Genomic DNA, 14,343 nt, shown 5'->3' with positions numbered 1-14,343 from the left:
GTTCTCCTTTTCTGGCCAACTTCCTTAATCCAGCTGTTAAAGTTCTTCCACTTTATAAAACAATTTTATTTTTTTTCGCTGATTGTCAGATTTAACCACACAGCGAGTGTGTCATGCTGTAGGTTTGAATCATACACACCGAGCCGATGACTCCATTGACATTGGGCTCCAAGTCACTGCCGGGGATTTTGGTAGCCAGGAAACAGGTGACATCACTGTGCGCTAATATCAACACTGCCCACGCAGGAAGCCCATTGGTCTAATTTTGGCCTCTATTTAAACATTCCAAGGTGATGGGACCTGTTCTTTGTTTGTCTGTCTTTGGCGGCCAGGTGGAAGTTTTTTTTTGTCTAGTTGCAAAAACCTTTTCTGCGTGATTTGAAGAAGTCATGCAGCAAAATATCATTTGAAGGCCTTTCCAACGCAGATCTAAAAGTGTAGAAGGTCTTCTCTATGTTTGAATAAGGTGAAATAAGGTGGCTTTAACAAAAGCCATCATGCTGAAATGCAATGATCTTGACTTTTGGTAATATAAAAGTCTGTGTTATAATAATAAAAGTTGTTGCAAATAATTCACTGTGGGAAAATAGTGAAATAGCGTGAGGTCTTCAAACTGCTTCTTTGACCAACTAACAGTCCAAAGGAAGACCTTAGTTATTAATTATCAATAGTTACACTAATTGTTTCATCTCTAAATGTAATCATGGATATTTTTACATCACTGTCAAATAAATGGGACAACAAACTGTTTAAACTGTCGGTTAAATAAAATGAAGGCATGTAAGTACAGTAGTCTTTGTATTACAGTATGATCTCACAAAGCTAAACTGTAATCCTTTAGTGGAAAGAGGAAGTTACCGCAGTCTGTATATTGACTCACATTAAAAATAGTCTTTGTTAGTTACTTTTATGGTAAGGTACGTCAGGGCCTTGAACTGTTCTTCTTGTGATAAGAATCAATGATATAATGTACACTATTAGATTTTATAGTCCCATGCGGATTAGATCATTAGCTGTGTGTGTGTGTGTGTGTGTGTGTGTGTGTGTGTGTGTGTGTGTGTGTGTGTGTGTGTGTGTGTGTGTGTGTGTGTGTGTGTGTGTGTGTGTGTGTGTGTGGTGTGTGTGTGTGGTGTGTGTGTGTGTGTGTGTGTGTGTGTGTGTGTGTGTGAGGAGGCAGCTCCCGGCATAACTCTGGACAATGGCATGTGACTCCCAGAACATGTGGACAAAGAGAGGAAGACATTCAATAAACTGTGTTTGTGTGAAAGAGAGGGACATTCTGTACAGTGTGTGTGTGTTTATGGAAGTACTTAAACAAAATATGTGAGTGTTTGAGGAAAAAAACACCAGTTTTCTGCTCATCTTTTGATCTTTTTGCTGATAAAATATGTCTAAGTGTTTGGCTGTATTAATTGTCTGAACACACACACACACACACACACACACCACACACACACACACACACACACCATCATGTACAGTATGTGTGTATGTGTGCTGGTTTATCTGTCAACCCTCACACTCACATGTTCCACATTGCCGTCTGATTGGGCAGGAGTGATTGTCATTTCCTATCCAGCTCCCGTCTCATTTCCTCTCGTCCTCTCTCTGTCACCCAGGTCAAATCTATACAGCCGCCTCTCCGTTCTCATTCATTGCTCACTTCCTTTAAAGACACTTCTCTCATGCAGATAACGTTTTTTTTCCCACGGTGTATTCTTTCGACTGGAATCTTTTGGATTATATGTCAGTGTAGCGACTTTTTGCTCTTAAGCTACAAGTCATATGTACTTTAGCATTTAGAAACGCATGCTGTACAGTTTCAGAATTTATCTGTGTTAATACATTTTTCGTAATGTCATTAAACCAAGTTGTTTGTAGGAATATTCAGCATGTGTTTTAAAGATAGATTTTGACACAGGACCCTTCTACAAGTCTAGATTAGCTAATGATGTAGGACTAGCTTTAGGTGGTAATTTACTTTATAGATTAAATTTCCACAAGGAATTTGCAATGAATCCCATTACCAAAACTAACTGCCATGCAGTGAACGTCGGGCTTTTGGTCACCTGCTTTTCCTGGTTGGCTAATCGAGCTTTCAATGTGAACTTTCATTCTGTGTTGATGTCTGCCGATGTTACATTAAAGGTGTGCGCTTGTGCAGTTTAAGTGCCGATAGAGAAAAGTCTTCACTGTTTTACCTCATAACAATAATGTAATATTTACAACAAAAACTTCGTTCAAGAGTCTGCTTATTGATTCTCATATTGTGCAGAAATTCATGAAAATAGTTGCCAAACAAATTCCATTCTTTTCTTAAACACAGATAAATCACTTGCACAATAGTGATATGAAACATACGTGGTTTGTAATAAATGGGCTAAAACATGCAAAACCCCTTATGGCCGTAGGCTCCAAAAATAAATGGATCATGGATTTTATTTATATAGTGCAGAATGGTAAGTGCATAAAAAGACAAATGACTTACACAAATTCTGCAGGCCACAAAAGTATCTGACTACATGAGCAAATAATCATATTTTGATAGGAATAAGTTGTGGTAAAATACTTTTAATAAGAGAAGCAAAAGTCGTGGGTTTTCAGATCTTTGCATGGATTGTAAACCATAAATACCCCAGAAACAGCCCAAGGCTAGTCTGCTGGTTTGAGATCAAAGCCCTTTAGAAATGTCTCTCCTCTATAACCTCTCCTCGGTCTCCTGGGTAACTTTCCCTATTGTTTGAATGAGAGAGCAAAGCAATACAAAGGCTGAGTGACCACTCTCTCTTTATAGGAAAAAGAAATACCACAATAAAACGAAAATGACATTTTTGTTGCAGCCTTTACGGATTGGATTTCAACCAAGCACAAAAACACTGTGTGCCTCTACCTTCTGGAGCTGGCATCGATACCCCGATTCCCTAAAGTCTTCTTATGCTGAAAATAACTCCCTCTCTCTTCGTCTTATGTGGGGTTTTTTGTTTTGTTTTTCGAAAAAGTTGGGATGGTTGGGAAATTCCTTTTTTACTTTCATCTTTTTGTCCGATTTTTAAGACATTCTTTTGCCTATTATTATTATTATTATTATTATTATTATTATTATTATTATTATTATTATGCAGTTAGAAGTAGAAGGAAACAGAAAGAGGAGAGTTATGTGTAACAGAGGTCACAGGTCAGATTCAAACCATTGGTGTTGTGCTTGCATGGTGTGCAGTTGTGGAAGAGGTGTCCCTCCTTTGCTTCTATTGAGGATTGAAGGTTTTTTTTTTTTTTTTGATTTGTGAACAGATTGTAGTAAGTCATAATTTTGGGCTGTATAAACAAAATATTGGTTAGTATTGACCAAACCATGAGCGGTCTGTTCTTTAACCTTTGCGTTGTTCTTCCAGCTAAAAAAAAAAGAACACCTTTTTTGACACTTTTGTCACTAACTGCCGCATTTTTGTCTCGTCATTGTTACCACTAGTTTTACACTCATTTTTTGTGGGATTTTAAGGTTCAGTACACCACATGTAGCCTATATGAAATTATATCTATCTTTTGAGTTAAAAAAGGAGAAAGTATGAAGAATTCTAACTAATATTTAAGTTTAAAGGAACTTATGTTGATGGATAATCACACTGACTGTTAAAGTGAAGTCAGACTAATTTCAATGCAATTAATAAAACACCAAAAATTCAATAAAATGGGCTTGAAAGTATCCAAATGTTCTGAAATAGAAACTTTGAACATGTATCATACTTGACCTGAGGACGACAGGAGGGTTAAACATCATGTCATGTGATCAATGCAAAGCCTAACTGACCTATCCAGTAAATGGAAACAAATTAGTTCTAATTTTAGTCAATCAAATTTGAATAAGTTGGTTTCAAAAAGTGTTTATCAGTGTGGATTAAATCCACATTTGATGTAAAGGAGATAGGACAGAAAGAATCCACAAGAGGAAGAAAGGGATGAACGAGGAAGAGTGGATTCAAGGGGATGATTTAGAGATTTTGACTCCGGGCAGTGAGAGTTGATGAGAAGGAAATCCCTTTCCGCCTTAAGAGGCTTCCTCCGAGGTTCTTTGAAAAACACATTGGGCAGCCGTGGATCTTCAGCTCAGGAATGATAGAAAACAGATTCCCCAGATGTACAGATCAAAAGTTGTATTCCAGAACAATATACTGTATAAGTCTCGGGGGGTGGGGATCGAAAATTGCCACTTAAAAACATTGAAGATGACTTGTTGTATGTGATTTCTAAACGTGCTTTTTCCCCCACACTGTTTTAAAAAGTAGTTTCCATTTGTCGATTAATAGACTCTAAAATGTCTGAGAAAAATAACAAATGCAAGTTCCCAGAGACCAATGTGTGGTCATTTTGCTTCTTTTGTCTGAAGATCGGCTAACAATTAACACTTGAGTTGATCTTCTTGTCTCCTTGTATTTGCAGTGACTTATCCTTGCAGTGGGGTCAGCTGTCCAGACCTTACTCCTCCACAGACCGAAGCAGTTCCCTGGGCTCCATGGACAGCTTGGACACACCGACACCAACCGCACAGCAGTACTCTGACTCCCAGAATTCCCCCGTTGACCCCACCCTTTTCAACAACAACAGGGACTCTGCCTACAGCTCATTCTCTGCCAGCTCAAACACATCCGATTACGCGACAGTGCCACTGAGGCGCGGTGACGCCTGCTCTATGGATAACCTGCTTCAGAGCCTGGGGCCGGCTTGTCGAGGCTACCCTGGTGGTGATACCGCAACCCTGCGGAGTTCATATGGTGAGGTCCCGGATGAGATGCAGCTTATTGTACTCAAGTCCAGGTCGCTGACCAGGCCAAGACCAACACCTGTTGAGGTAAAAGAAAGGCCTTCCTCCTGCTGTTATGAGGAGGAGCGGAGGGGAGGAGACTTTGACATTGTAAGAAATGAAGAAAGAGGAGCTGAGAGAAAGATGAACCCTCCTCAGCCTCCAACCAGGAAGGACAGCTTTAGGGCAACTCGGAGTCGCCCTAATGCCACCAACAAACGCTGCGTCTCCGCTCCAATTGAAATTTCCAGTGATTCTTTTTACCGTGACAAAAACAGGTCTTCATTGAATGTTGAATCAGGAATTCATAATGGCTTCGCTGCACCAGAAGAAGGTGACAAAACTGGGATTTTCAAAGAGGATACCTTAGACTTGCACTATACCAAAAGACAAACTGAAGACATCAGACATATCAAATGTGATACAAGTGCAAATAAAGACTGCAATTCAGAGACCACTTCAGATCACCTCGCTGATCCAGTGACGGCCTCCCTTGTCCCCATCACCTCCTCTAGTCCTTGCTCCTTACCTGCGGAGGCCTCCACAGACGTTCAAGAGGAGTCTCATGTAACTCACTCGCAGAACAAGCACTCCTCTACGGGGCTTCATCGGAACAGCGCCCCAGATAAGCTCCTCTCTACACAACTTCAGTTATTGCAGTTTAACAGTGATGGCTCTTCATCGGAGCCTTACAATCCGTCAGGAACTTCAGATCCCTCCTTGTCCTCCTGTAGCAGCCAGTGGTCCCGTTCATCACTCCAGCCCACGAGGGAAGACCAAGAAGATTCTCACAACCACCTCCATGCGCCATCAAACAAATGGGGAGAGAGCCGTTGCTCGACCCTACAGGACGGGGATGAGGATGATGGAGATTCAGTTGTTAGGCTGAAAGGGATGGATGTAAATGGAAGGTCCCCTCCACCAATGGAGCATCACCACCCTTGGGGACGCTCTGTAAGCGTACCGGGGGACCCGGCTGGATCGTCAACCCAGGGAAGCTTGAGCTCTGACCAGATAATAGAGAGAGATTTTGAGCCTCTTAGTGCTGCTGCCAGCATGGACACCTTACTGGAGGAGCAGAGAGCAGTGGATAGAGGAGGAAGTGGGGATAAAAGTGAGCAGGGTGTGGCAGGAGAGACCGACATGAAGAGGACAAACGTGTCCAGGAACCATCGTCGGAACCGTCGTCGTAGCGAACGATTTGCTACCAACCTCCGCAATGAGATCCAGAGGAAAAAGGCCCAGCTTCAGAGGAGCCGTGGCCCAGGAGGGTTGCTGTGTAGTGGGGAAACTGTCCAGGAGGAAGAGGGTCCAGACCTCAATGAGGAAGGGGCAGACCTAGACCTGCCTGCCCAGGAGAGGAGTACCATAGTTAACTCGCATGCTAGTCCCCAAGATGCCGACACCGTGGCACCAGTTGAGAGAGCAACAATCTCTCGTGACCCAAACCATGATGTCTTGCAGACTCAGTCAACGACCTATACTCAAAACAACCTATCCAGGTCGGTCCAGATTCTGGACCCAGGAGTGCCTAATTTTGGTGTCAGTGTCCGAGTCGTGGAGGAACCAGCCCCTGCTGGCAAAGCCCGTCGCTGGCGTTGGACCCCAGAGCACAAACTCCAACCAGAACCAGAACGCCGGTGTGGAGTTTTGAGTGAGAAGGTGTTGGGAGTCACAGGGTCCCGGCATGGGGTTTGTGTCTTCACCTCCTCATCCAAGTCCTCATACAGTCGCTCCTCTTCCTGTTCACGGATGGATGAGTCAGATATCCTTCCGTTTGCAGATAGAATGAAGTTTTTCGAGGAGACGAGCAAGGGTATGTCTGGGCCAAATGCTTTGAATCTGTCGAGTCGCAGGCAGAAGAAACCTTCCCACCATCCGGAGCTCCAGGGAGGAGAGCTCGGTCAGCACTCAACTCAAAGGAGATACTCCTACCAGGGAGGACTTCAGCAGGAAAGTGCCTTGCTTCCAAACACTGTGGAGGCCAGGAGGCTGTCTGTGAGTTCCAGCAGGGAGAGGCAAAAAGAGCAGGAGAGGGAACAAGTGAGAGAGAGGGAGGAGAGGACAAGGGAACGCGAGAGGGAAGAGAGGCTTAGAGAAAAGGAGAAGCAGCAGGAGAGGGAATTAGAAATGGAGAGGTCAAGGCTGAGGGAGATTCAGCGGGAGAGGGAACGAGAGGAGAGGGTGAGACAGTGGGAAAGGGAAAGAGAGAGGGAGCTTGAGTTGGAGAGAGAAAAAGAGATGGAGATGGCCAGAGAGAAAGAGCTTGAAAGAGAGAAGGAAAGGGAAGAAGATGCTCAGCTCAGCTCACATCAGGAGTTGTATGGCATCAAAGAAAGAAATCCTGACTTTCAACACAATTTCCAGCCTAAGACTCCGGCGTTCTCCAATAGCCAAACCCAGAATCAAGTCCCACGATCAGCTTTTTATCCTGTCAATACCCCTTCCCAGCCCATGGAGAACCAGCAACCTCTTCCCCAGGGTTACACAGCGAGGAGCTACACACCTACAGAGGTAAGAGTGCTGCTCTCACTAAAAAATGCATAAAATACACACGGAAATATTGCACCTTCTGTTTTTTTACTTTTCATGAAAGACACACTGCCTTTTTATAGGTCATTAAGTAGTCAGGGGTTGCCAGGTTAGCTCTCAGTAGAGACTGGATCTAGATTATAAATGTGACTCTGCCGGGGGGGGGGGTGCTGCATCCAAAAACCTTTATAACTTTCCAATGGATCTGGGACATTGTGGTTTTGGTTGGCGCTTTGACCCCAGCTTTATCTTATGTTAAACTTTTACTAGCACTCGTTTTGAGTAAAAAAAGCTTAATTTTCACACTGTTAAACACTGGCCTAGATGGGCCACAACCAAAACATTACTGATAAAGAACTTCCTATGCTATAGCAACATTCATAACCTGACCTGAAAACTTTTTTTTTTTTTTTTAAAGCATCAATCTTTTGTGGAGCTACTAACATGTTAGCGGTTCTAATTGCATCCATTCACAAGTATGTTTACGAGCCAAACAGATTTCCAGCAGCAGGCTTGCTAAGCTAAAAAACAGCCTGAGTCCCAAGAGCACTGAAACCAAGTAACGCCTTTCTGAGTCAAAGACAAACTTTGCAGCTTGCTGAAATCAGACTGTGGTTTTGGACTAAACTAAAATGACCACTGGAGACTGAAAACGATCTTGGTTTTTCAAAACCAGCCCCTGAAAGGGGGTCAACTGACCAATTTTGGATGTTGGAGCTATAAGTGGCTACTCGCTCCAAGTCCTTCGTGGTTGAACGGTTGGTTTGAAGTCAAACCTTGCATCCTGCTTGCAAAGTCTGAAATCTCATTGAAAGTTTAGAGAGATTGGGCATCAGCGGCGGACACTTGTAAGATACGATACAACTTTATTGTTAGGGCTGAAATTATTTTTGCATCCCTGGGTAGCTCATATAAAAAGAGGACACAGGCATACAAACATACATAAGATGCATAACGCCATAGGACATAGATGAAAAATTACCACAAATAACATAAACACCCAACTAAGGAAACAAAGCATACATGTATAACAATAGAAAATGACATGAAGACCAGGTCTCGAAGACTTTTAACCCTAAATAAATATTGCACTGGATTAAATGTTGCTGGTTTAGCAATAGGATAGGTTGATGTATGAAAGAGTTTTTAAGTTTAAAATTTTGTGCGTCAGCGATAATAGCAGCGTTGGGTTACATCTTTTACCACAAATTGATTGGAATCTCTTGGCGGGGGGTGCAGCCCCTCATCTGAATGTTTGACACTCCTGTGAACTTATACCTATTAGAAACCTTCTGGCTTGATACTGAGCAAAAGCCATTTGTTTTGGACTTAGTGTATGTCCAGTTCAGCGGTTCTGTTTAGTTGTTTTTCGTATGGTTTTTGCCATGCTGAGGCCTCAGGGGGGCTCCCTCCATGCCGGGATCCTTTTTAAATGAAAGGTTGGCAGTTTGATGCCACAGCGATAACCCCATGCGTTGAGTTTTTTTTTTTTTTTTATGTCTGCTGCTGACGGCGTCCAATATTTTTAATGGTAACAGATGTGCTGGATGGGCTACAAGGCTGTAATAAGACAATGTACAGACACAAAGGAAAACATATACATATCAAGTCCTACAAGTCTGTCCACTTTAAAATTCAAACAGTTCCCATTTTAAATTAAATGAGGAATCCAGGTTCATTGTTTGCTTTCATGCTCCATTATGTGTTTTGGACAGAGGAAGAACACAGAATGTGAAAATATAGTTATGTAACTGGCTGCTATTATTATCATTGTTAGTATGATTATTATTATTCGTGGTCTGTCACTCAATAGGCTCTCGATTTTTGTAAAGGTTGGGAAATAATTGAACTGTTGTTGGTAAAATTAGACTGTTAAATTCTTTTTATTTATATCCCATCTCATTATATGAACATTAAATCCCCACTTTGATGCAATTTTCTCAAACAAAATTCATTTTATAAAGGTCAGTGCTGAAAGCATGTTTTGCCTAATGCTGATTAAGCTATAAATGGAGCATATTAACTATTTATACATTGAATTCACAGTGTATGTTTTGTTAGTTACACAATTATTCTAAGATGTTGGTTTTCAATATGTTGAACCAAGGCAAGAAACGCTGATTTAAACTTAAATTTAAAACTACATGAAAGTTAATTTTAAATGAATTGAAAAAGGTCTTCAATCAGCACTACTACAGTATTATTAATTATGTACAGTATGTTGCATAGTGGTGACTTTTCTCATGAATGTCAACTTAAAGGAATATAGACAAGAGTTGCAGCAAAAAAAAAAAAACCAAAGTAGATGTTTTAATTCCAGCTTTTCACCAGTGGAGGCCAAAAGAAGCAATGAATTACCTAATGCCCCTTTAAAACCTGAGAGACAATGAATTTAAGTGCAGAGGGGCCATTCAGGTACTTGTGGTGTGGAGTTTTTATCACAACATTACCAGTTTTATGGATTTTGTGCTCTGTTGACAGCATTTAACGGCCAAATATGTTAAATTCACATCGCACCATTCCAACAAAAATACCATCCGAATGTTCAGATTTGCATCGCAGACAGTATGAAAAAACCTCTACACAAGTGTGTGTGTGGCTATCTACTGCCCTCTCTATATCTCCTTATGAGAGTGCAATGAGTTTGTTCAGCATTCCACCGGGGGGGTGATGAACCAGGTTAAATGCACTGTGCAGACGTATCCTGTAGCCATAATGAACATTATTTCTTGGATCAACAGGAGACGGTTTTTTCAGTCTTTCTCAGTCCCTTACTTTACTGTTTGTGTATTTATCTATCAAGGTAAACTGGTTTCAGTGTGAAGTTTTAGTAAATAAAACTGAACTTCTGTGTTTTATAAGAACAAGAACAGCAGTAATATTACTGAAGCGTTTTTTAACAAATTACCAAATTAAGCGTGAAAGGTCATTGTTGACTTTGGAAATAATAGTTTGACAATCTAACGAACTCAGCAGCAACTGAGTGTAATTTAAGTTCTATTAAATTTTAATAGAATTTATATCTGTAAAATGTAGGGATGCAACAACAGCATAGAGAAAGAAAAAGCTGAAACAATAAATTGATTTATTGACTTGTTTATTGACAGAAAAGTAGTTTTTAAGCCAAAATGCCAAAATTCACTAGTCGCAGACTCTCAGAAATTAATATTTGATGAAGTTGTAGTAGGTCTTGAACATAGTTGGGTTTTGGATTAATAATCGGACAAAGCACATGATTTAAAGAAAATGCGATCTTCGTATTTTTAGCTATTCATTGACATTTTATAGATTATGTTATAAATCCAAAACATAATTAGCATAAATTGGTAGCCGTTGAAGAGACACAGAATGTAAAACAGAGAAGACGAGGATTAAATCTGAAAAAAGTGCTAGCTTGCCAGGCAGAAAGAATCAGAAAATAACCACCTCAAATAACCTTATCCCCACTCAAGTAAATGGCAGGGTGGAGTTAACACACCCACTTCCCTTCAGCAGGAACGTGTGCTGAGCAACAGATTGAAGCCGTCCTTCATTCCTTTAATTCCTTCAAATGTCTCCCACAGACGTATCCTGCCCGGCAACAGGAAGCGACCAAGCTCAACAGGAAGTACAGCCTGACTGAGAGGTGAGCCACTTCCTTTAGCAACCACACAGTCCAAACACAGACGCATTCATATGCACAAGTATCTTATATATTTCTTTCTGACATGGCTGGCACACACTTGCTCCATCTCTGATTGTCTCTAAGTGAGTCTCCGGAGACATGAGGTGGGGTCGGCCCATTGTGCACTGACGCGGCGGAAATCCCACTCAGTCATGCCTGGCAGTGATTTGACTTTAATGAGCTCTTAAGTTTGCAGAGCAATCATCCATGCTTAAAATGTGGCCATAATGATATGTGGTTGGATGGTGATTCCTGCACGTTAAGATGTAAAGGGGGACTTTAGAACACGCATGGCTTTTAACATTCAGAGAGTCTGGAATGCAAAAAGGAAACATTTGCCGTAATTAACCACTTTCTCCGGTTGTTTTTGTTTCATAACGTGAAACTTTCACTGCAAAAATCTCACATCCTCCAACGCCCTGAAACCTAGCTTTTTTTGCTGTGTTTTTCAGCCAAATTTAGAGCAGTTTTAAGTAGTTTTCATGATAATGGGTGTTTTTTTTCTCTGCTCTTCTCTCTAGTTTGAAGTCACATTTTTCTAGACACCATTTAAAATGTATCATAATAAATAACTGTTAACAGTTGTGAGTCCCAATAAAACCGATCAGCCGAGAAGGTAAACAGACGTATTTCCCTTAATGTTGAATTATCTCTTTGGGTATTCATCCCTAAATAAGAAACATCTTGATATTTTAAATATTTACAGTTTACCACTCAAAACTCATAAAAACTGCTTTATGAGGTCTGTGGTCTTACTCTTGGGAAAAAAACCACGAAGAATGAACTGTTCCTTTAATGTGCTGGAGAAACAGTTTTGTGGCACTTTCATGCCTTCTTTCTTTTGCTCTGTATTTGTTTGTTGACAACGAAATATTATTTTTTATTTCCTCTGTCACTATAATGTCCACTTCACAGGGACTACTCCAGCTGGAGACGGGAGTCCAGGCCTCCAGAGGGCATTAATCAGCATCATCAGCACCCTCAGGGTCGATCGGGCCACAGACAGGCTGACGGAGACCATGATGCTCGCAACGGGTACGCGTTTGCTCCCTCGGCGGCTCCTCTCTCACTCCGAGGACGCGCCATGTCCGAGAACGACCTCCGCTTCGACAGCAGCCACCGCTGGTCGCCGTCGATTTCTGCGACGACCAGCCAGACGCTGAGCGAGGTGGAGGAATGGGCGGGCGGAGTCAGGGGAGGAGAAGCTGCCAACACCGCCCAGCCAAACAGGAGGAAGACTCCACCTCCCCCGAGACCGCCGCCCCCAAAATGGGAGCAGTTTCACCGCAGGCGCGCGTCTCACCACACCCTCTTCTCCTCCTCTTCTTCTCCTCACTCTGTCCCTCCCTCCTTTGACACCGCAGAAGGACACTATTCGACTAACTCCTCTTCATGCGTCCCTCCGCTTGACACGTCCAGACAGAGGTCCTACAGTCTTCCTCCAGAGAGGCCGGAAGTGTCGGAGGGCTGCCCGCGATGCAGCTGCAGCCAGACCCAGGAGCACCGATACCCTCACGCCTCATCCAATCAGAATCAACCAAAAATGCAGGAACACCCCTTCTCCCACGCTCCATCCAATCAGAATCAGGTTCCGTTTCAGGATCGGTCCTTTGCCGTTACTCCGCCAAGTCCCATGTTCTCCAGGAGGGCGTTCAGACCAGTGGCTCCGCCCCAGAAAGAGAGGGACGTGAGGGGCACGTATGGACAGCAGGAGAGGGTGGAGGTTTTATCAACTTTTCCCCCATGTCCACCGCCACCTACAGAAAACCGCACGAGCAGGTGAGCTCGGCAGAGAATTCCAAGATTTATAGTTATATTGCAATATAATGGGCCTGCACGTGGTTCAGGTTTATAGAGTTACTCAACCCACCCCAACTACACTCTACTGAAGAGATTATAGTGTGTTAATCCTGCTTTGTTAGCCATGCTGGAGACCTGAAAATGTAATTTTCATATACTAGTAAAATATAATCTCAACAACAATGGACCTCAAAGAATCCTAAACATCTGTGGGGAAAAAACGTTTTTGAAAATGTACTCGTCACCCGTCTTGTAAGTATTATTTAGTATCTGAAAAGCTTTGCTTTTCTGTTGCACCTGTTGCCCTGCAATGATGTTACAGTGTACCGACCACACCCTGCAGTACACTTCTACATCACCACAGCAGTTCAACCAGGTCAACAAACCTATATTTTTTTTAGCTGGTGTTAACTTACACAGTTTTACAGTTTCTTGACTTAAAAAAGTGATCCAAAATGTAATGTTTCCATGTTTTCTAAGGGACCCAATATATGAATTATTTATAAATATATACATCTGAAAGTCACTAAAAATGTCCAAAATGTCCAATCGTTTTTATATTTGCATCAATAAAGTGTATCTGTGTCTTTGCAGTTTATCCGAGATGATCGTTAACTCCGACCAGAGCAGAGTAACAGTGAAACCTCACAAACCCCAGTCCAACGTGAGACCAGGAGCCGAGTGGGAGCGAGCCCCATCTCCCAGAGTTCGTAGCGACTCAACACATCCACCTGTCTTAGAAAATGGAGGCGTTGGCAGGGTTCTACCTGAGTCCTACTTCTCCGTAGACTACGAGCAGCAGCAGCTTCGTATGAGCAGAGGCTTTCAGAGCATCGAGCCCCAGAAGCTCCCCGAACCAGGAACCGAATCCGAGACGACCCTCAGCCCGAGTCCTGCGCAGAGCCTGGACGCAGACCTGGACATCCCCATGGAAACAGACATCGATGACTTCCAGGAGGATGACGGACTCCCAGCGGTGGCGGAGCCGATCACCAGCGAGCTCCCTTGCTTTGCGCTGCCAGTTACGGTCTTGGAGACGGACATCGACACCTTAGCAAACTCTAGCGAGGCCTCGCCGTCGGGCAGGACGAGGGCGGAGAGCGGCTCCGTGGAGGAGGAGCTGGAGGCAAGGGAGAGCAGCAGAGAGCGGCTGAGCCTGGAGGAGCTGTTCCCCCACAGCAGTGAGGGAGAGTCGGGCAGGGAGAGCTGGAGAGGGGCCTACCAAACCACAGAGCACAGCACCGACAGCTTGGATAGGTAACGAGAGAGAGTCTTGGTGGTGTGTGTGTGTGTGTGTGTGTGTGTGTGTGTGTGTGTGTGTGTGGTGTGTGTGTGTGTGTGTGTGTGTGTGTGTGTGGTGTGTGTGTGTGTGTGTGTGTGTGTGTGTGTGTGGTGTGTGTGTGTGTGTGTGTGTGTGTGTGTGTGTGTGTGTGTGTGTGTGTTTAATTACACAGACCATTTGATTTGTACAAGACCTAACTGTTCTCGTCACTAAGCTTACTCCATGTTTCACACAACCTTCCCAGAGCACCTTGCTGCATGCGGACAG

General features: G+C 43.0%; 1 protein-coding gene across 2 annotated transcripts in view; it reads left to right on the top strand.

Annotated features, from left to right (window-relative positions):
* The window catches only part of shroom4 (shroom family member 4), a 68,942-nt gene that overhangs the window by 47,220 nt on the left and 7,379 nt on the right, over nt 1-14,343 (top strand). For both annotated transcript variants that reach the window (XM_032499375.1, XM_032499376.1), the window contains 4 exons: nt 4,438-7,312; nt 10,894-10,955; nt 11,910-12,773; nt 13,389-14,051. In XM_032499375.1, coding sequence (XP_032355266.1) covers nt 4,438-7,312; nt 10,894-10,955; nt 11,910-12,773; nt 13,389-14,051 — 4,464 coding nt within the window. The remainder of the gene's footprint in view (nt 1-4,437; nt 7,313-10,893; nt 10,956-11,909; nt 12,774-13,388; nt 14,052-14,343) is intronic.

This window comes from Etheostoma spectabile, chromosome 19 (assembly GCF_008692095.1).
Source record: "Etheostoma spectabile isolate EspeVRDwgs_2016 chromosome 19, UIUC_Espe_1.0, whole genome shotgun sequence".
Classification (NCBI taxonomy): domain Eukaryota; kingdom Metazoa; phylum Chordata; class Actinopteri; order Perciformes; family Percidae; genus Etheostoma; species Etheostoma spectabile.
This window is presented reverse-complemented; position numbering and strand designations above follow the sequence as displayed.